General features: G+C 42.9%; 1 protein-coding gene across 1 annotated transcript in view; it reads left to right on the top strand.

The window, feature by feature from the left end:
- ITIH6 (inter-alpha-trypsin inhibitor heavy chain family member 6) overlaps positions 1–15,137 on the top strand; it is a 32,368-nt gene extending 17,231 nt beyond the window's left edge. The window contains 16 exon segments of the mRNA XM_068963217.1: positions 1,626–1,741; positions 6,319–6,490; positions 7,217–7,299; positions 7,301–7,730; positions 7,733–8,044; positions 8,047–8,079; positions 8,082–8,396; positions 8,399–8,682; positions 8,684–8,768; positions 8,771–8,858; positions 8,860–9,040; positions 10,128–10,143; positions 11,834–11,924; positions 12,797–12,838; positions 13,024–13,136; positions 14,926–15,137. Coding sequence (XP_068819318.1) covers positions 1,626–1,741; positions 6,319–6,490; positions 7,217–7,299; positions 7,301–7,730; positions 7,733–8,044; positions 8,047–8,079; positions 8,082–8,396; positions 8,399–8,682; positions 8,684–8,768; positions 8,771–8,858; positions 8,860–9,040; positions 10,128–10,143; positions 11,834–11,924; positions 12,797–12,838; positions 13,024–13,136; positions 14,926–15,137 — 2,573 coding nt within the window.
- The last annotated feature ends 7,063 nt before the right edge of the window (positions 15,138–22,200 follow it).

Below are 22,200 nucleotides of genomic sequence, written 5' to 3'. Positions count from 1 at the left end.
AGTGGTGAGGGTGGGAGCTGGGCTCCAGTAGGCAGCGGAGTAAACTGGAGGTGAGAAGACCGTTACAGCTGTGAGTTCGTTACCTTGGCATGCTACCGGGAAGAAAGGAGCTGGTTTGAAGTTTGGGTGGGGTCGGGATGAATGGAGGCTGTCTTAGTGGATGGAAAAGACAGCAACATGTTTAAATTCTAAAGAAGACCCAGTCGGGTGCATGGTTGGGGTTGGAGAGTAGGAGTCTGGCTGGTGGAAGAGGTCCTGGAGGCTGGACATGCATGGGGTCAGGGAAGGATTGCTTTGTCTTTCAGTAGAGGGCTGAGGCATATAGGCATGTGGACCTTGTGCAAGAGTGGAGTGGGCAGTCCGAGGGACATGGCCTGGTGCCCTTACTGTTCTCCTGTGGAGGGAAGGGAGACGGTTCCTGAGAACAGTGTGGCATGATAGCTGAAGGGAGTGTGAGAGGTAATGCCGCTGGTTTATAAGATGTGAGGTGTGGCACCACCAGTGAACCTGGGTGCATGGAGAGGTAGAGACGTGATTTTCCCAGAAGCTCTCACCTGCACAGGTATGGGAAGAACATGGAAAGAGAGCTGGACTCTGCCTGTTGCTTGGGCAGTTGCAGGATGTTTGACTCAGGCCTTGGGGGACTGCTGTAGTGTGCAAGGGAAAAGTGCAGACAGAGCCTAAACTTGTGCTTGTGAATTAATCAAAAGGCTGGCATGGAGGAGAAGAGCAAGATGTCCTCCCACCTTCCTTCCTTCTCTCCACTCCCAGCTCCCACCCTCCAAGAGGGGAGGAGATAGTGTGTCCAGCTTTGTGATCAGAGAATGCCTGAATGTCTGAGAGGAGAATAAGCTGGTTATCCTGGGGCAGAGCCTGCTGCAGGCTTCTGGGCAGCACAGACCCTCTGCAAGCCTATGCTTCCTTAGGCTGAGCTGCCACTGGTCCTGGGGGCCCTCCCAACTTCCCTCTCCCTTTCCCCCAGCTGTCCCAGGCCCCAGGCTCTGCAGAAAGAGAGATGGAGTGGGGGAAGGGGGTCAGCAGCCAATCGCATACCTGATAGCCCAAGGCATCTGCACCTGGTCTAACCAATCCCTTCTGAACAAACTGCTCACTCAGACTCTGCTCCCTCCTCCCCTCCCTGCTCTGCCCAGCAACAGCAGAAAGGAGCCTGAAGGAGGAGAGGGAGGCCCTGCAAACTCCCAGCCCCTGGCAGCAATGGAGCTGGGCCTCAGACTCACTCTACAGAGAGAGGTTGAAACAGTACTTACAGTTCCTGGAGCCCAGGCAAACTGTCCCTAGGGGCCCTCAAGACTGTGCAAGCCAAGCTCTCACAGACAGGAACTCACATATTATAGAGATCCTGATCCTTGGAGCCTTTGGCCTCAAGCCAGTCTCATTCTCTCCACACTCAGGGGCAGGCCCTGCGCTGGCAGTCTGATCAGCAGAGATACATAGTTCCGGTGGAGGAGATGGATATTGAGCAAGCAATCCCACAAATGCCTTTTTAATGGCAACAGTGGTAAGGCCTAGGAAGGAAAAGCATAGAGTTTTATGTAGCAAAATAAGAGAGGACTTGATTTAGACCCTTTCACAGTCTTTGTTGATTTCATTTCCATTTTCCTCAGATTTACAATGGCTATTTTATTTATGGTTTGCACCCAGAGGCCTTCCACCTGTTGGTAAAATTGTGGAGTTTGTTTTTGACATGAGTGGCTCCATGTGTGGTACCAAGATGAAGCAGGTAACAGGGACCCTGGGGGTCTTTTGTAGCTTTTGATTTAGAAAGCTCAGAAAGCAGAGTGCTGGAACAGTGGTTCCCTGAGACCGGACTCACTGCCATCCCATCACCCTTTGACCTTATAGACCTAGGCCTACCTTAGTGTCTTGTTTCCTTATCAATTAGGACCACCATAAACATGGAGCCAAGTATGACTAATATGCTTAGGATTCTAATGGGAAAAGTGGACAACATTCAAGAACAGATGGGAAATTTAACCTGAGAGGTATACTCTAAGAAAATTTATAAGAATGCTAGAAATATAAAACACTGTAACGATAATGAAAAATGCTTTTTATGGCTCATCAGAAGACTGAACATGGCCAAAGAAAGAATCAGTGAACTTGAAGATATGAGAATAGAACTTCCCAAACTGAAAAGCAAAGAGAAAAGAGAATAAAAAAAAAAAAAAAGAAAACCAACAGAATATCCAAGAACTATGTACTTGTACAAAAGTGTAACATGTTTAATGGGAATACCATAAGGAGAAGAAAGAAAGTTGCAGAAGAAATATTTGAAGGAATAACAGGCACAGATTTTCCAAATAACAAATGACATCTATCAAATCAGAGGTCCTGGAAGCTCACAGCACACTAAGCAGGATACATACTAAAAGATGTGCATGGAGGCATATGCAGAAAATCAAAGACAAAGAGAAAATCCTGAAAAAGCCCACAGAAAATAAAATCTTTCTTATAGAGGAACAAGGATAAGAATTACATTGAATTTCTCTTGAGAAACCATGCAAGATAAAAGAGAGTACAGTGAAATATCTAAAGTGTCAAAAGAGAAAACCACCCAATTTGACAACAAAATTGCCTTTCCAAAATGAAAAATAAAGACTTTATCAGCCAAACCAATATTGAGATAATTGTCACCAGTAGACCTGTCTTGCACAGCTAAAAGTTAAAAGAAGTTCTTCAGAGAGAAGGAAAATGAGATGGCTCAGATACTTGGATCTACATAAAGAAAGGAAGATTGTTAGAGAAATAATAAATAAAGATAAAATAATATATTTTATTTTTAAACTAATTCATCTAACAGATAACAATTTACTCAGAATAATTAGAGCAACTATGTATGCAGTGATTATAGCTTATTGATAAGTGAAATTAATGACAGCAGTGCTATAAGGGACAAGAGAAAGGAATTGGACTACTCTGTCACAAGGTACATGAACTATGCATGAAGTCATAAAATGTTATTTGAATGTAGACTTGGATTAACTGTAAAGGCATATTTTAAACTCTAGGGCAACCACTAATAAATTTTCTTAACATAATGGATATGCTAAGAAATGAGAGAAAACAGGACCATATAAAACACTCAATTAAAATCAAAGAAGTCAGAAAAAAGAATAGGAGACAAAGCAAAAAAGGAAAATGAAGAGAAAGCAATTTTAAAATATATCAAATATTAATCTAGCTATAACAGTAATTATTTTAATGATGACTTGTCTAATTATACCAGTTAAAAGGTAGAAGCTGTCAGTGTCAATTAAAAGAAAACAAAACAAAAGAACCAACTATATGTTTTCTAGAAGCCCATTTTGTTTTTTTAATTTTTTTAATATAAATTTATTTATTTTAATTGGAGGTTAATTACTTTACAATATTGTATTGGTTTCGCCATACATCAACATGAATCTGCCACAGGTATACACGTGCTCCCCATCCTGAACCCCCCTCCCTCCTCCCTCCCCATACCATCCCTCTGGGTCGTCCCAGTGCACCAGCCCCAAGCATCCAGTATCATGCATCAAACCTGGACTGGCGATTCTTTTCATATATGATATTATACATGTTTCAATGCCATTCTCCCAAATCATCCTACCCTCTCCCTCTCCTATAGAAGCCCATTTTAAATATAAAGACACAGATAGATTAAAAATAATGGGATAGAACCATATGCTATGCTAACACTAACCCTAAGAAAGCTGAACAGCTATATTAATTTCAGACCAAGTACACTTCAGAGCAAGACAATTGTTAAGATTAAGAAGTGCATTATATTATGGAAACAGATTGAGTCTCCAAGAAGACATAATAATCCTTACTGTGTATCCAATTGAAATTACAGTGTCAAAACATATGTGGCAAAAATTAATAGAACTGCAAGAAGAAATAGAAAACTCATTAATATAGTTGGAGACTTCAATTTCTTTATATTAGAAATGGACATATCCAGCAGACAGAAAATACATAAGGACACTGTTGAACTGAATAGCACCATCAATTAATTGGATCTAACTGACATCTATACAATGCTTCATCCAACAATACACATTTGCCCCAAGCTCACATAGAACATTTGCCAAAATAGTCTACATTGTGGGTCATAAAATACACTTTAACAAATTTAAAATAATATAAATCATACAAAGTATGCTCTCAGACTAAATGGAATAAAACTGGAGATCAGCAACAGAAAGACAGCTGGAAAATCTCCAAATAGTAGGAGATTAAGTAACATACTTCTAAAAATATAATCTGTCCCTGGATAGGAGATTCTTAGGAAAAGCCATCCTTTATGTGTCAGTCCTCTCAATGGAAATAAGAATATGATGCTCAGCTTCTGATCCCAGAATGTGTGACCTATCCCATCTTATGGCAGGAAAACTTGTGACTTACTTAGGAGCATTCAAGGCATCTTCTATCAGTTTAAGATGTAGAGAGAAAAGGGAAGCCACAAATGTTCTTCGTGTGGTTTCTAGAATCCACACCTATATAAAAGATTATGCTTTAAATCACTGGATTTAACACCTCCAAAATACACATTTGAGTCCTTGGTCCATCAATGACTAGCCACTTCACTCTCTGAGCCTCAGTGTCATCACTTGTAAAATGAAGATACTGTTAGCACCTTGTTCATTGTGTTGCTGTAAAGATAAAATGAGCTCATGCATCTAAACCACAGTGCCAGGAACATAGCAAGTATCCTATAAATGGAACCTAATACTAGAACCTGCATACTATATTCCTTGAGTCTAGCCCTATATTAAATACATCATGGAGAAGGGAGCCAAGGGGAAATAGCATTCTAAGCCCTGGCCTCAGAGGACACAATATCTGTATGGAGGATGAAAATATTCCATATAAGATAATCAGCAAATAGTTTGGGACAGAGAATGTCTGGGTGTGAAAGGCATGGATCAGAGTAGGCAATCAAGGAAGGGCTGCCCAGAGAAAGAGCAACTGAAGTAACTGTGAAGATACAAATAAATAAAGAGCAAAATTGTGGAGATGAAATGGAATCTAGGTTATCTGGGGGCTGGTGAGAAGACCAGCCTGGAAGAAACAGATGGTAAGGTAGAACAGATTACAGAGAACTGCAACCAAAGCATGCAAAATCATTGACGTGTTAGTCGTCAGTCGTGTCTGACTTTTTGCAACCACTGTAGCCCACCAGGCCTCTCTATCCATGGAATTCTCCAGGCAAGAATAATGGAGTGGATAGTCATTCCCTTCTCCAGGGGATCCAACACTCTTAAACTTTAGGGCAGCCCTGGAATCATTGAATTCTGGGTCATGGGGTTCAGAAACCATAGGAACACATGAATCCTAGTGCTCTGAAAGCACAGAGCTTGAACCTTCTAGACCACCACAGTCCAGTAGAACTTTTTTGATGATGGAAATGTTCTAAAAGTATGTACTTTTAGATGTACTAATTTACTGTCCAATACAGTAGCTGCTGTCTACATGTGGTTATTGAACCCTTGAAATGTGGCTACTGAAAGTGAAGAAACAGAATTTTGACTTTTTCTTCAATTTTAGTTAATGTACGTTTCATTAGTTAAATATACTGCAAAGGTAAACATTAATTAAATGCTGACAAATATCAGTCTAGTCAAAGCTATGGTTTTTCCAGTAGTCATGTGTGGATGTGAGAGTTGGACCATAAAGAAGGCACAGAAGAATTGATACTTTTGAACTGCGGTGTTGGAGAAGACTCTCGAGAGTCCCTTGGACTGCAAAGAGATCAAACCAGTCAATCCTAAAGGAAATTAACCCTGAATATTCACTTGAAAACTGGTGCTGAAGCTCCAATACTTTGGCCACCTGATGCGAAGAGCCAACTCATTAGAAAAGACCCTGATTCTAGGAGAGACTGAGAGCAGAAGGAGAAGGGGATGACAGAGGACAAGATGGTTGGATGGCATCACCGACTCAGTGGACATGAGTTTGAGCAATCTCAGGGAAATGGTGATGGACAGGGAAGCCTGGCATGCTGCAGTCCATGGGGTTGCAAAGAGTCTGACATTACTGAGTGACTGAACAACAGCAACATACGTTTACATTTAAATAACTACATGTGCCTAGCAGTTACCATTGGACAGTGCAGTTCTAGGCTTTGAGCCATTAGAGCCTATACAGCATTTTGACTTAGGTCTTAGGACTTCTAGATTTACAGAGTGCTAGAATCAGAAAATGTAAAAACCATACAACACTCAGACCTCAGTACTTTGTATAGAAAGTGCCTTTCAGTCTTGAGCAAGACCTCGAGTCTTGGTCCATCTCCTTTACTTCATCTGTATCCTACAGACTAAAAAGGCAATGAATGTTATCCTTGGTAACCTGTGGGCCAGTGACTACTTCAACATCATCTCCTTTTCTTACACAGTTAGTGTCTAGAAAGCTGGAGGCTCCATCCAGGCCACCGTCCAGTATGTCCACAGTGCTAAGGACTACCTGGGCCATATGGAAGATGCTGGTTGTAAGTGTTAGATCTACTACCCACATTGGCAGACTCTGGTGACATGGGAAATTCTCCCATCATTCACCCATCGACTTTACCTCTCATTATGTCTGAAATATCACTTTTAAATTTTACACAAATAGCTTCCTTCATCCTTCTGTGCTTCTTTGCCTAACAGAAAGAGCACAGCTAATTCTCCATGTATTTTAGGGCACATTCCTCTTTGGGGCTGAGTTTCCTCCTCCTTAAAGCATATACTCAAAATAATTTGCTAAAACTTTCATTTTATATTTTATCAATAATCTAGATATTTATTTCTAAGTATTTTGAGTAAGCTTCTGCCCTGATTTTGGCTTTTGATTAATCCTCTCTCAGCCAGTTACTGAAGAATCCCCCTCCTACCAACTCCTGACCACGCAGCCCCTTCTTCCTCTGTAGCATAGATGTGGGGACGCTATCCTTGAGGAGCTGCCAATCTGACTAAAGAATGAGACATCTCCCCAGGAGACAGGCAAAGCAATCTGAGAGAGGGAGTGATAAAAGCCAAGGACATGTGGGACCCACTGTCAGATCTCAGGGAGTTTGTGTGGGAGTGGGGAACTGGGAAGGATAAGCAGCTGAAACAGTCTGAGCAAAGATAAGGAAATGTGACTGAGCCTGGGAGGTTGACAAGGTGCTCAGTGTGTCTGGAATGGAGGTAGAAATTACTAGAAAAGGTGGTCTCACAGTCTGCTCTCCAATTAGAAACTGACATCAACATGGCTCTGCTGGCAGCTGCTTCAATGCTAAAGCATAGCAACCAGGAGCTTGGGAGGAACCCCATTGTTGGGGAGGATCCTTCTCTTCATCTTCCTGACAGATGGGGAGCCCACAGCTGGAGTGACAACTTCCAGTGTGATCCTCTCTAACATCCGTCAGGCACTGGGCAACAAAGTGGCCCTTTTCAGCTTGGCCTTTGGGAATGATGCTGACTTTCCACTGCTGTGTTGTTTGTCCCTAGAGAACTGAGGAGCAGCCTGGTACATATATGAAGACACCAGTGCAGACACTACAGCCAGAAGGCCTCTATGAAGAGATTTCCAGTCTCTGCTGGCAGATGTGCATCTGGACTACCTGGGTGGCTTGACTAGTGCCTCTCCTTGGGCCCTTTTCCCCAACTACTTTGGTGGTTCAGGGCCTGTAGTGGTAGGCCAAGTGCAGCCAGGCAAGAAGGAACTACACATCCACCTGGAAGCCCATGGCCCCAAGGGTCAGCTTCTATGGCCTGCCACAGTGAAGTGGCTGCCATCAGCAGCCAAAAGGTCTTTGGTTTCCCAGAGGAGCCAGCCCTCAATGTAGCCCACTTCATATGCTGCCTTTGGGCCTACATTACCATTAGAGAGCTACTGGAGGCATACTTCCACACTTGTGATGCCAGCACTCACCACATGCTGGCTGCCAATGTCCTCAATCTGTCCCTTTAACAAAATTTTATCACACCTCTGACTTTACTGGTCGTGGCACAGCCCAAAGAAGCCAGTGAGAAAGCCAGGAAACAGACTTCTACCACAGATGGACAAGGCACTATCACGCCCTTAGTCATGGCCTAGGGGCAGGCACAACCCAACCAACCTAGTGCCCTTTGTTTCTCCCAAATAAAGGCTTGTGAAACCAAAGTTCTACTTATCCCCAACTACTCTTGTCTCTACAAAGAAGATGCCTAGTTCCAAGGAATTAAGGCCACTGGGTCAGATCCCTAGTACCCCATACACCATTGCATACCCAAAGTCCCAAATTCCAGCATAACAGGATTCTGGAACCTTGGCTCAGCCAAAATTTAGGACAAAACCTGCTGTCCTTGTGCCTGCAAATTTTGGTGCCCTATTGCTCCTGAAGTCCAGCACACCATTACATCAGAACCTTGGTACTGTATTAGCCATGAATTCAAGACACAAGTCCCACCTCTGAATTCTAGCATTCTAGCCCCTCCCCAAACTGGCCCTATGAAACATGCTACTCTGCTGCATTCCAAACCTGGTGCTCCATTATAACCTAAATGAGATGCCTCATCACTCCTGCAACCTGGGGTACTTATACCACAATCAAAAAGCCTGTCACAGCCCCAGCCTGAATTCTCCACACATCAGATCCTCAAATACCCACCACACCCCACAGCAAGGGTTCTTGCTCCTAAGACCCCAAACAAGATGTCATAGCCTAGACCTGGGATCCCTCTTACCTAAGACCCCTAAAATTCCATCACCTCTTAAACCTAGTGCCCCACTTCACCAACCTTCCCTAGGTTTATCACTTTCCAATCTAGGACACCAACTCCTAATAAACCCAAAATCCCATTACTTTCCAGGCCTGCCAAGCTCAGGCCCCCACCTCCAGAAGCTTTGCATACTCCCAAGCACAGTCTCAAGTCCCACAAGTCCCAGCAGTTCCATGACCATTTCTGCCCTTGGAGAATCCCTCACTACTCCCTTTCACCCCACCCTGCCCTCTCTGCTGCTCCCTGGAAGGCTCTGGCATCAGCATGACCTGTTTCCAGAGCCCCAAAGCACCACCTGTGTCTATGAACAAGAGGTCAAGCCACAAGGGAATAGAGACTAGAGAGCACTAAGAACCAGAAGCCCGTGCGATTTTTATGATTTAAGCCACTTGCTTGCTTGCTTTGAGACTTTAAACAAGATACTTAACTTCTCTGGGCTTCAGCACATAGGCACAGAATTAGAGGCCCTGGGAGAGAAGAGATGTTAAGACTGGGAAATGCACAGAAACAAACTGGCCAAGCTGTGGCTTTGACATTTGCTTTGTTGGACAAGAGAATTGCTTATGCTTCACAACCAAGGTAGGTCTGATTGGTTGTTTTGTGCTCCATAAACAGCCCTGCTTAATGAGAGAAATATAAAAAATGAGGAAGATGATGACAGTTGTCTTTAAATTTTCCAAAGGCTGTGAAATAATGTTACATTTTTTATTTTTAATTGAAGGATAATTGCTTTACAGAATTTTGTTGTTTTTCTGTCAAATCTCAACATGAATCAGTCATAGGTATACATATGTCCCCTCCCTCTTGAACCTCCCTCCCATCTCCCTCCCCATCCCACCCCTCTAGGTTGATACAGAGCCCCTGTTTGAGTTCCCTGAGACAGACTGCAAATTCCCATTGCCTATCTATTTTACATATGGTAATGTAAGTTTCCATGTTACTCTCTCCATACATCTCACCCTCTCCTCCCCTCTCCCCATGCCCATAAGTCTGTTCTCTATGTCTGTTTCTCCGTTGCTGTCCTGCAGATAAATTCTTCAGTACCATCTTTCTAGATTCCATATATGTGCATTAGTATATGATATTTATCTTTCTCTTTCTGACTTACTTCACTCTGTATAATAGGCTCTAGGTTCATCCACCTCATTAGAACTGACTCAAATGCATTCCTTTTTATGCCTAAATAATATTCCATTGTGTATATGTACCACAACTTCTTTATTCATTCATTTGTCAATGGACATCTAGGTTGCTTCCATGTTCTAGCTATTGTAAATAGTGCTGCAGTGAACACTGGGGTACAAGTGTCTTTTTCAATTTTGGTTTCCTCAGGGTATATGCCTAGGAGTGGGATTGCTGGGTCATATGGTGGTTTTATTTCTAGTTTTTTACATTTTTTAGCTCTTCCTGTGCCCAGGTACTGATCTACATACTATACTTGTAGTCTTCATTTAATCTTCACCAAAAATCTCTTATTATCTGGATTTTACTCATGGGAAAACTGAAGCACAGAGAAGTGACACCACATCACACCACTAGTAAGAGGTTTGAACCTACACACTTTGGTCCCATGATGAATATGATTCACTACTTCATTATTCACCTTCCTGAGAGGAGTGACATTTCCTGGGTGACCTTATAGGGCAGGATTAGAACCAGTTGGTGGTGACAATAATTCACAGGGATATAAATTTGGGCATGACATTCTTGACATACCCCTCTCCTTCACCATCTTCCCTCCCAATGTCCCATCCATCTTCAATTCCTGACACAGTTATCTCTGTTTGTCAAATGCACCCACTTCTCACTACCCCAACTGTCACTATCTTAGGGCAGACTATCATTGTGCTTCACCTATAAAACTGTTCCAGACTCATCACTGGTTTTCTTGCTTCTTTTTTTGAGATATTCTCTTGGACATTCTTCCCCAGCAAAGGGATCATTTAAAAACATTTATCACTTCATGTCTCTTCCCTACTTAACTCCCCTCAATGGTTTCCTATCGTACTTATCATTTCTTATCGTACTTTTTAGAATAAAGTTCAAAGTTCTCTTAATTTTTTTAGCTTTTTTTAAATTTAAATTTATTTATTTTAATTGGAGGCTAATTACTTTACAATATTGTATTGGTTTTGCCATACATCAACATGAATCTGCCACGGGTGTACATGTGTTCCCAATCCTGAACCCCCCTCCCACCTCCCTCCCCATACCATCCCTCTGGGTCATCCCAGTGCAACAGCCCCAAGCATTCTGTATCCTGCATTGAACCTAGACTGGCGATTTGTTTCTTATATGATATTATACATGTTTCAATGCCATTCTTCCAGATCATCCCACCCTCTCCCTCTCCCACAGAGTCCAAAAGACTGTTCTATACATCTGAGTTACAAGTCCCTGCATGACCTGCCCTATACCCCATACCTCTCTGACCTCACCTTCTCCCACTCACCCTCTGAACTCAGGCCACACTGGCCTCCTGTTCCTCCAATAGGCCCTACCCTCTCCCCTGCCTCCACTCAGGGACCTCTTCCAAGCTGTTCCCCCTGCTTGAAAATTGCTCTGACCTGCTTTGCCCTGCCCCTGCCTACCACCCTTATTTCTTCCATTGTCACTCAAGCTCCAGATCATGCCTTAAATCTCAACTCAGATGTCCTTTTTACCCCTTACTACTGCTTCACACTATGTTGAGTACCTGCAACTCTCTCAATCTATTCTTTTTTTCTTATAGCATTGATCACAATTGGTAATTATAATTTCATTCATGCCTGCCTTCCCAACTAAAATATGAGCTTCACCACGTCAGAAATCATGACTGACTTTTTCACGACCATGTTCCTGATGCTTAAACAGCACTTGAATGAATAAAAAATGATCAAGTGAATGCATGCATAAATGTTATAAGGAAGAATTTTGAACATAACTGAGCTTGAAAAACTAAGATGCCATGGGGAGCATAAGGTCTCAGTCTTGGCAATGTGCAAGGTCAGATTGGGAAGCCAATGAAGATTCTCCTAATCAGAAGGAAGGTATGCCTTTTGGTGGGCTGGAGACATCTTTGCCCTCAGAGTGTGAAGGATTTCTCCTATTTCTTTTACAATTGGCAGGGAATCCACATTGGGACAGCAATTCTGAAGAGATCTTTGGAGGAGATGGAGGCAGCATGAAATCTCAGGAAAGTTCTGCAGTACTAGCAAAAGATGAACAAAGACCTCCCCTGACAAAGACCCCCAAGCTTTCATTTCCATTTATGCTAATAATATATAACAAAGTTCCAGAAATCTACAGTAAGAAAAATGAGGACAATCCAATTGAAAATTGATCTAAAACCAGCACTTCAAAAAAGAACAAATGTTCAACTTCTTAAGTCATAATGAAAATGCAAATTAAAATATTAACATGGGACTTCCCTGGTGGCACAGTGGATAGGAATCTGCCTAACAATGCAAGAGACACCAGTTCAATCCCTGGTTTGGGAAGATCCCACATGCTGTGGGGCAACTAAGCCTGTGTGTCACAACTACTGAACCCACACTCTAGAGCCCACATGCTGCAACTACTAAAGCTCACTCGCTCTAGAGCCCATGCTCTGCAGCAAGAGAAGCCATCACAATGAGAAGCCCGTGCAGCACAAGTAAGAGTAGCCCCCACATGCAGTAACTAGAGAAAGCTTACACACAGCAAGGAAGAGCCCCAGGTGCTTCAATGAAGACCCAGGGCAGCCAAAAATAAAATAAATCAATAAAATTTTAAAATAGCATTTGAACTGACCTAGAAGAATGACTAAAAATTGATTATTAATAATTAAAAGAAGGAGAACATTCCAAGTAGCAGGAGAAACAGAAACAATGGGGTCACTAGCAAGATAAGGTAAGGTACTCATAAGAATATTCAGTTCAGTTAGGCTGGAGCATACAGAGAAGAGTGGCGAGCTAGGCAGGGACTAGATATCAGAAAAGACTTAAGTACTGAGCTCAGGAATTTGGGGTGACTCAGAGGTCAGAGGGGCCCAGAGTTACTAGGAATGTAATAATCAGTCTCCTATCAACACAAGTCCTCCTATCTTCTGCAGGCATGTTGCCAAGCATCTTCACTTTCTCATCCTTGGATAAGCCAGCCACCCTTGCTGACTTATTTGAGTATAGGACAGCTTGTGCACTGGGACTGGGGTTGGACTGTCTCTCTGGGGAAATAAACATGGCCTCCTATCTTCCCCTCCTCTCTTTTTCCCTCTCTTCATCTCCCATACCTTCTAAGGCTATAACTACAGAGTTGTGCCTCCTGCCTTGCAATAAATGGGACCCCACTTTGTGATCCACATCCCACACTCAGAAGAGAAGATCTTCTTCACACTGGATGAGTATCCATGGGAACTGCTACGACTCATAGATGACCCAAAGGCAGGGGAGAGCACCAAAGACTCTATCTCATATAACTTCACAGCCAAATATACATGTCAACTCCCCCAGACATTTGTGGACTAATACAAACACATAACAGTGCACCTCACTAACACACAAGTGCATACTCAGACACATGAAAACACAAATACACTCTAACACAAAGACACTCAAAGATACACACACACATACTAGGGCATACAGTAAACTCACAAAAACACACACCCAGGGACATATATTTTGACACTTTCCACACCTACAAATAGTAACATACAAATATGCATCCAGACACATATTGATGCATAATACATGCCCAGATATACACAATGACACATTTATCAACATACATACACTGATAACCCCAGATTCATCCCAATTCACAAGAATTTAACACACACAGGCACACACACTCTGCTACTCTAGATACATAAAACACACCAATGCACACAAATTCCATGATACACAGACAGATGCATACTCACTGACATCCCAAGATACATAATATGTACCAATACATAACCAGACACACACGACATAAACTATTCACCAAGATTTATAACACTAAGATATCCAGCATGAGTCCTAAGTCTATTCAGTCATGTCCAACTCTTTGCGACCCTGTGAACTATAGCCCACCAGGCTCCTCTGTCCATGGGATTCCCAAACAAGAATGCTAGAGTGAGTTGCCATTTCCTCCTCCAGGGAATCTTCCCAGGGATCGAACCCCAAGAGAAACTCTGCCACAGTGAAAAGTCAGTTAGCCCCAGCACCTTGACCCTCAAACCACAAAGAAGAATCAGAACCAAGCTCTGCCCTTGGAGAGCTCCTGGTCTAGGAAGAAGACAGACCCAAACATGGATAGTGATCCCAGTGAGTTATCAGTGCTAGACAGAAAGCAGTCCAGGGAGCTGGAGGAATCCAGGTGAGGCACCTTGCCCAGCCTTGGAGCTCAAGAAAGTTCTCCTGTAGGAGAGAGACCCGCACTGAGTATGGAAAGCTGAGCAAATGTGTAGAGGAAAAGAATGGAGATTGGAGGAGATAGAGCTGGAGTAGTCAGACTAGAGTGCCTGCATGAAGAATTTGACTTTTCCTGAAGACAATGGGAGTCATGAAAAGGCATAGGCAGGAGAAAGTGAAAGTGAAAGTTGCTCAGTTGTGTTGGACTCTGAGACCCCATGGACTGTTGCCCATCTGGCTCCTCTGCCCATAGAACTCTCCAGGCAAGAATACTGAAGTGGGTACCCATTCTCTTCTCCAGGTGATCTTCCTGACCAGGGACTGAGCCTGCATCTCTGCATTGCACACAGATTATTTACCATCTGAGCCATCAGGGAAACAGGAGAAAGATACAGTCAGATCTGAGTATTACAAAGATCCCTCTGGATGTTGCTATAAAGGAGGATTGCAGGAAGCCAGACTGTAGGTCAGGAAACATTAGCAGAACCTGAGGCTGAGACCCCCACCAAAGAACTTTGGGCAGTGATGGTGGATTGAACAGATATTTTTACTTCCTTTGAAGCTCCTCACTTCTCTAATCTAACTTGTCATCTCCTTCAAGCCAGACTGTACCCTATCTGTTGCCATCTCATCCACTTTGGCCCCCTACTTTCATGCTACACTCCTGTCCCATCTGCCTCCTCCACAAATCACACAATGCTCAGTCTCTTCCCTCCTCCAGGCCTTTGCTGCCTCTCCTCCCTCCTACTTTTCCTTCAACATTCCCTGCTTTAGGATCCTCTCAGAGCTATCAGTGGGACTCAGGACACTGACCTGACTGGTATTCCATCTATCTCCCTCAGGACAGTTCCAGCATGCAGACATCAAGCTGGTGGAAGGGCTTATGGGGCCAAATCTGAGGAGGCACCAGGGCCCAGGTGTGCCTGTGGTCATAGGCAAGAAGCTGCTGAAGGACTCACCAAGACTGTTTCCCCACTGAGCTTCCTGCTGGCTGGTGAAATGCTTTCATGTATGGTGGTTTCTGGGCCAACCCTACATTGCCTATGTCCTGTGATGGTCCCTGAACCCCACAGCCAAGAGACCTGATGACTCAGAGGCCAGGGCACAGGGTTGACCAGGAACAAAGCCCTGAGGACATGAAAACACACAGGGACACACACTAACACAGGCACTAAGTGATACATTCACCAGAACACGTACACAAAGATATGCAGATCTATGGAACTAGAGGCTTTGAGACTCCTGCCTCCTCACAGTCCTTACTGTCTCCAGTCTCTAACCTTTTTAATCCATACTCCAGAGCAACCTTAGAAGCGACTTCCTTAAAACAAAAACCTGAGGCACCAATACTCCTCACAACCTTCTCTGGCTCCCATGGCTTATTTAAAGCTCTTACAGTTCCCCTAGGGTTTCCTAAGTGACTCAGTGGTAAAGAATCTGCCTGCCAAGGCAGAAAATGCAGAAGATGTGGATTCAGTCCCTGGGTCAGGAAGATCCTTTAGAAGAGGAAATGGCAGCCCACTCCAGTATTCCTGCTGGGAGAATCCCATGGGCAGAGGAGCCTGGTGGGCTACAGTCCATAGGGTCACAAAGACTCAGACATGACTGACCAACTATGCATGCACACAAACACAGTTTCTCTAACAAACCCACCAATCAGCCCTTGCATGTGCTTTTCCTTCTATGTGGGATTCCCTTCTTTGGCTTCATTCAGGTAAATGTTACACATTCTTCAAGTCTTAGTTGCCACTTCTTCTAGGAAGTCTTCCCTGACCCCTCCGTAGATTGAGTTTGGTCCCCTGTGTTCCCACAGCCCACCCCCATTCCATTCAAATTCACCTTTCATACTATGTACTTACTTGTACATACTGTGTGCATACTATTTACTTGTCTGGATCCCTTACTTAGACTGTGAGCTACTTGAGAACAAGGACCTTTTCTAAATCATCTATGTATCCCCAGTTTTTAGCACTTAGTAGGTGCTTAGCAAATATTTGCTGAATGAAGAAATGAATGAACAAAAAAGGATCCCATGACGCAGCAGTAGACACACACATATACTACTCACAACCAAAGTCACAAGATCACACACAGAAACAGCAATGAGGACACAGATGTGAATGGGTAGAGAGAGAGACATATGGAAATACAAGGATTTCAAAATAGAGAATAGACATAGGGGCATGTAGACATACAAAGATGGGGCAGGAAGCCAGTGTGACATAAACCCAGAGATACAGATGCTCTCTGACTGAGCTTCTATATCCCCGTTTTGAGGTGCTGCCTCTGTCATAAAGATAGAGGCAGAGAGACAAAAATGAGGTCACCCAGGAACAAGCACACAGTGACTAATATGAAGACCCTGAGACATAACAACATACAAAATGAAAAGATAGAAATTCAGACACAGAGACACAGGGACACAGAGGTAACCAGGGAGACACTGGTCAAGACCCTAGTCTTGGTCTTGACGTTGACCAAGACCACAGTCTTTGTCTTGTTTTTGGCCAAGATCACACCAAGGACAGAGAGGTAGAAACACATAGACATGATGGCATGCAGACATGGGATGTCGGATGAGAAGAGAACACAGAAACACAAGACCTGAAACCTATAAGGACATAGAAACAGATTCAATGTTACACAGATACAGACTTGGTGATAAAGACCCAAAGACACACACACATGCAGAGGAACACACCAAGAATGGACAGAGGCATAGATTTATATAATTAGAGGTCCAACAACAAAGACATGGGAATGCAGACATCTCAACCATGACAAACACCATTGAAGAGATAAGTTTCAGATCAAGTAACAAACATAAGGACAAGCAAGATAAGCCCAAGAATAATGAGGATATTGTGACACAGTGACAGGGATACAGGAATTCAGAATGAGAAATCTTAGAAGAGGTAGATGGGGCTGTGAACCCACAAACACAGTCATATAGATACAGGAAAGACATAGGGACAGAAACATAGACACACTTCTGGAAGGATCAAGATAGGAATAAAGAAACCTAGACATAGAGAAACAAACACACAGAACATAAGCAAATGGGCAAAAACACTGAATCAAGATACACCTGGGGATGCCCAGAAATAGAGACACACAAAAAAGGAACCAAGGCCACAAATGAAAGAATAGGGACAGTGACTCAGACCCAGGGACACAGAGATAGTGGGTAAAAAATAAAAAGACATGGATCCAGACACTAGACGCAAATAGAGAGACATGGTGAGTCAGATCAAAACAGAAACAAGGACAGAGCAAGACAAAAAGAGGAACCAATACAAAGAAACACCCTAACAAACAGACCCACAGAAACAAGAACACAGTCATGAGAATCTAGATAAAAATACATATGGACTAAGAAAGAATGGTATTGAAGCACAGAACAACTTAAGACACAGCCACAGCAATATCAAGAAACTAATACAGAAACATTCGCAAAAGTTGGAGAAAGTAAATGGAGAAGTAGGGTAAATGCTAAATCATAGACATGGAGAGCCAAGCCCCAGAGATGCACAGACTCAGGGATTCACCAACAAAGGGCACATGGAAGGAGGCATATGCAGATTCATGAGTACAGACACTAGAACAAAGAGGCTCAGAGAGAGACACCCAGAACAGGAATACAGAGGTTCCAGGACACACTTACAGTGGATCACGAAAGTTCAGGGATATGCAAAACTTGGGGATGCAGAAAGATAGGAACACACAGATACTGGAACACACAGAGGCTCATGAATGCCCTGACACAGTGATGCACAAACACTAGATCTTAGATCACATGCAAAGACTCAGAGACACGCAGATTCAAGGAGGAGCAAAGACACAAGGACACAAAAAAGACTCAGGAAAATGCAAAGATCCAGGAACATGTAAAGATTCAGGAACACAAAAATTCAGTGATGAACAGAAAAGGGGATGCACCAACACTCAAACAGAAAGGCTCATTTGATGCCCAGACACTAATATGCAGAGATCCATGGGCACACTGAGACAGGAAGATATACACCACTAAAGCACAAGATATGCAAAGGTTCAAGATATGCAAAGACTCAAGTACATTGAAGGATAAGGATAAACATACTAACATACAGAGATCAGGGACACACAGAGACAACAGATAGAAGTAGAATACTGTCAGAGACTCATAGAAACCCAGAGAGGTGAACATACAGACACTGAAATAAAAAGGCCAATAGAGTGTATAAGACAGGTGCATAAAGAACGGGAAACAGAAACTCTCAGAATTATAGGGAACCAAGGATATGCAGATAGTGAACTACAATATGCAAAGGAAACCACAGACACCAGAACACACAGACATTGAAACACAGAAACCTTGAGAAACTAAAATATGTAGACACTGAAACACAGCCAAACACATGCTCATACAGATATTACGAGGCACATAACCATTGGGAAATATAGCATACTAACACAACACACAAAGATACTAGGACAGTCATCAGAACACACTAGGATGCTGGCACACAGAAACAATGGGACCAGACACTGCCACACAGGTACTGGTATACACAGACACTGGGATATACAAACAGAAGGATACACAGAACCTGGGACACACACACACATACAGACACACACACACAGCACACTGGGACATAGCACCACTGGGACACAAGGAAACTGAGGCATAGAGACTGAAATATGAAAAAACTGAAACTCAGGATCATACTGAGACTAGAATACACAAAAATAGAATATAGATAATGAAGCACAGAAACATAAGGACATTTAAAAACACTAAGCCATACAGACATTTTGCCTCACAAACAGTGGAACAAGCAAACACTGGAATATACATACACTGAGGTACACTGACATCAGAACACACAGAAATTGGGACACATCCTGGGACATACGGTTATTGAGGCACATACAGACATGGAACCACCATAGAACCACCACAAAACTGGATCAAAGAGATGTTGTGACACACAGACACTGGGCTACTGGTACTGAAGTATACAAACACTGAAATTAAGAGACATACACAACATGCAAATAGTCACTGGAGTTCACAAATCATGGGACATATAAAAATTCTGTGCATCTCTGTCAGGGCATTTGTGAGCCTCTGTGTCCAGTGTCTGTGTTTTCCTATCTTTGTGCACAGATATTGGAACATACACAAACATAAAGACACACAGATACTAGACCATACAGTCATTAGGACATAAACAAATATTGGGACACCCAGCCATTAGAGTACAGAGAGTCTGTGAACTATAGGTACTGGGAATTATATATACACTGTGACACACATTCATTTTGACACGCAAACTGTTGCACAGTCAGAAGTAGACAGAAACAAGGACTTATAGACATTAAAGTACAGATATACCGGGATATGTAAACATTTAGACACAGCTACTTGGGTGTATAGACAATGGGAGATACAGTCACTAGGGACACTAGTGAAATGTGAAGGACTTAAGACACTGGGAAACAAGGTACATAAACAGAGGGAAAAAAAAACACTGGGACATACAGACACGGAGACACACAAACACTGATACATAGAGATATGTGGTACACAATGGAATACATAAACATCAGGGTCCCCCCAAACTAGGACATACAGACACTGGCATACACAGTAGCAAACACTTAAGCCTACAAATACTGGAAAACACAAATACTAGGACATATAGTGTGATATAGTCATGAGGCACAGAAACACTGAGACTCAGACAGACTACAACATGCTAACAAAGGGACAGAGTCACTGAAATATGTAGACACTGGGATACACAGACTCAAACACACAGAAACTGGGATACAGTCACTAAGCACACAAAACACTGAAATTCATAGACACACTGCAACATGCTTACTCTGGAACACACAATCACTTTGGAACATACAAACACTGGGACAAACCAACACTGACACAGATAATAGAACATACAATAAATTGGGACTTATGGCACTCCACTCCAGTACTCTTGCCTGGAAAATCCCATGGACGGAGCCTGGTGGGCTGCAGTCCATGGGGTCGCAAAGAGTCGGACACGACTGAGTGACTTCACTTTCACTTTTCATTTCATGCATTGGAGAAGGAAATGGCAACCCACTCCAGTGTTCTTGCCTGGAGAATCCCAGGGACGGCAGAGTCTGTGGGGTTGCACAGAGTCGGACACGACTGAAGAGACTTAGCAGCAGCAGCAGCAGCAGCAGGATACATACACACTGGAACTTACAGATGTAGGGATATACTGACACTGGGACAAACAGACACTCTTTTCACAGATATTGAGATACACAGACACTAGTACAAAAACACTAGGGCACATAGAGTGGGATAGACACTAGACTGAGGCACAAAGAAACACTGAAACTGAGCTATACAACCAACATGCTGGCACACAGACACTTGGGGCACATGGACGCTAATGCATTAATTTACAGAGATAAAGAGAAACTGGTATACATAGACATCGTGGTACACAGATACAGACAGAACTTAAGACACATAGAAACTTTGATATACAGTGACTTGGGGATATATAGTCATTGAGACAGACACTGGGAACATAGATGCTGGTGCATAGTCACTAAGAGACAGACACTGGGATATACAGGCGCTGAAACACATGGATATCAGTGCATACACATGAGATACACAGACATTGGGACACACTAACACTAGGACCTTTTCCAGTCCTGTGGCCACTGCTGAGTTTTCCAAATTTGCTGGCATATTGAATGCAGCACTTTCACAGCATCATCTTTCAGGATTTGAAATAGCTCCACTGGAATTCCATCACCTCCACTAGCTTTGTTCATAGTGATGCTTTCTAAGGCCCACTTGACTTCACATTCCAGGATGTCTGGCTCTAGGTGAGTGATCACACCATCGTGATTATCCGGGTCATGAAGATCTTTTTTGTACAGTTCTTCTGTGTATTCTTGCCATCTCTTCTTAATATCTTCTGCTTCTGATGGGTCCATTCCATTTCTGTCCTTTATCGAGCCCATCTTTGCATAAAAAGTTCCCTTGGTATCTCTAATTTTCTTGAAGAGATCTCTAGTCTTTCCCATTCTATTCTTTTCCTCTATTTCTTTGTACTGATTGCTGAGGAAGGCTTTCTTATCTCTTCTTGCTATTCTTTGGAACTCTGCATTCAGATGCTTATATCTTTTCTTTTCTCCTTTGCTTTTTGCTTCTCTTCTTTTCACAGCTATTTGTAAGGCTTCCCCAGACAGCCATTTGGCTTTTTTGCATTTCTTTTCCATGGGGATGGTCTTGATCCCTGTCTCCTGTACAATGTCACGAACCTCCGTCCATAGTTCATCAGGCACTCTATCTATCAGATCTAGGCCCTTAAATCTATTTCTCACTTCCACGGTATAATCATAAGGGATTTGATTTAGGTCATACCTGAATGATCTAGTGGTTTTCCCTACTTTCTTCAATTTAAGTCTGAAATTGGTAATAAGGAGTTCATAATCTGAGCCACAGTCAGTTTCTGGTCTTGTTTTTGTTGACTGTATAGAGCTTCTCCATCTTTGGCTGCAAAGAATATAATCAATCTGATTTTGGTGTTGACCATCTGGTGATGTCCATGTGTAGAGTCTTATGTTGTTGGAAGAGGCTGTTTGCTATGACCAGTGTGTTGTCTTGGCCAAAGAATGCTCAAACTACCACACAATTGCACTCATTTTACACGCTAGTAAAGTAATGCTCAAAATTCTCTAAGCCAGGCTTCAGCAGTACGTGAACCATGAACTTCCAGATGTTCAAGCTGGTTTTAGAAAAGGCAGAGGAAACAGAGATCAAATTGCCAAAATCCACTGGATCATCGAAAAAGCAAGAGAATTCCAGAAAAACATCTATTTCTGTTTTATTTCCTATGTCAAAGCCTTTGACTGTGTGGATCACAATAAACTGTGGAAAATTCTGAGAGAATTGGGAATACCAGACCGCCTGACCTGCCTCTTGAGAAACCCATATGCAGGTCAGGAAGAAACAGTTAGAAATGGCCATGGAACAACTGACTGGTTCCAAATAAGAAGAGGAGTACGTCAAGGCTGTATATTGTCACCCTGCTTATTTAACTTATATGCAGAGTACATCA

This window comes from Capricornis sumatraensis, chromosome X (genome assembly GCF_032405125.1).
Source record: "Capricornis sumatraensis isolate serow.1 chromosome X, serow.2, whole genome shotgun sequence".
In the NCBI taxonomy this organism is placed as follows: Eukaryota; Metazoa; Chordata; class Mammalia; order Artiodactyla; family Bovidae; genus Capricornis; species Capricornis sumatraensis.
This window is presented reverse-complemented; position numbering and strand designations above follow the sequence as displayed.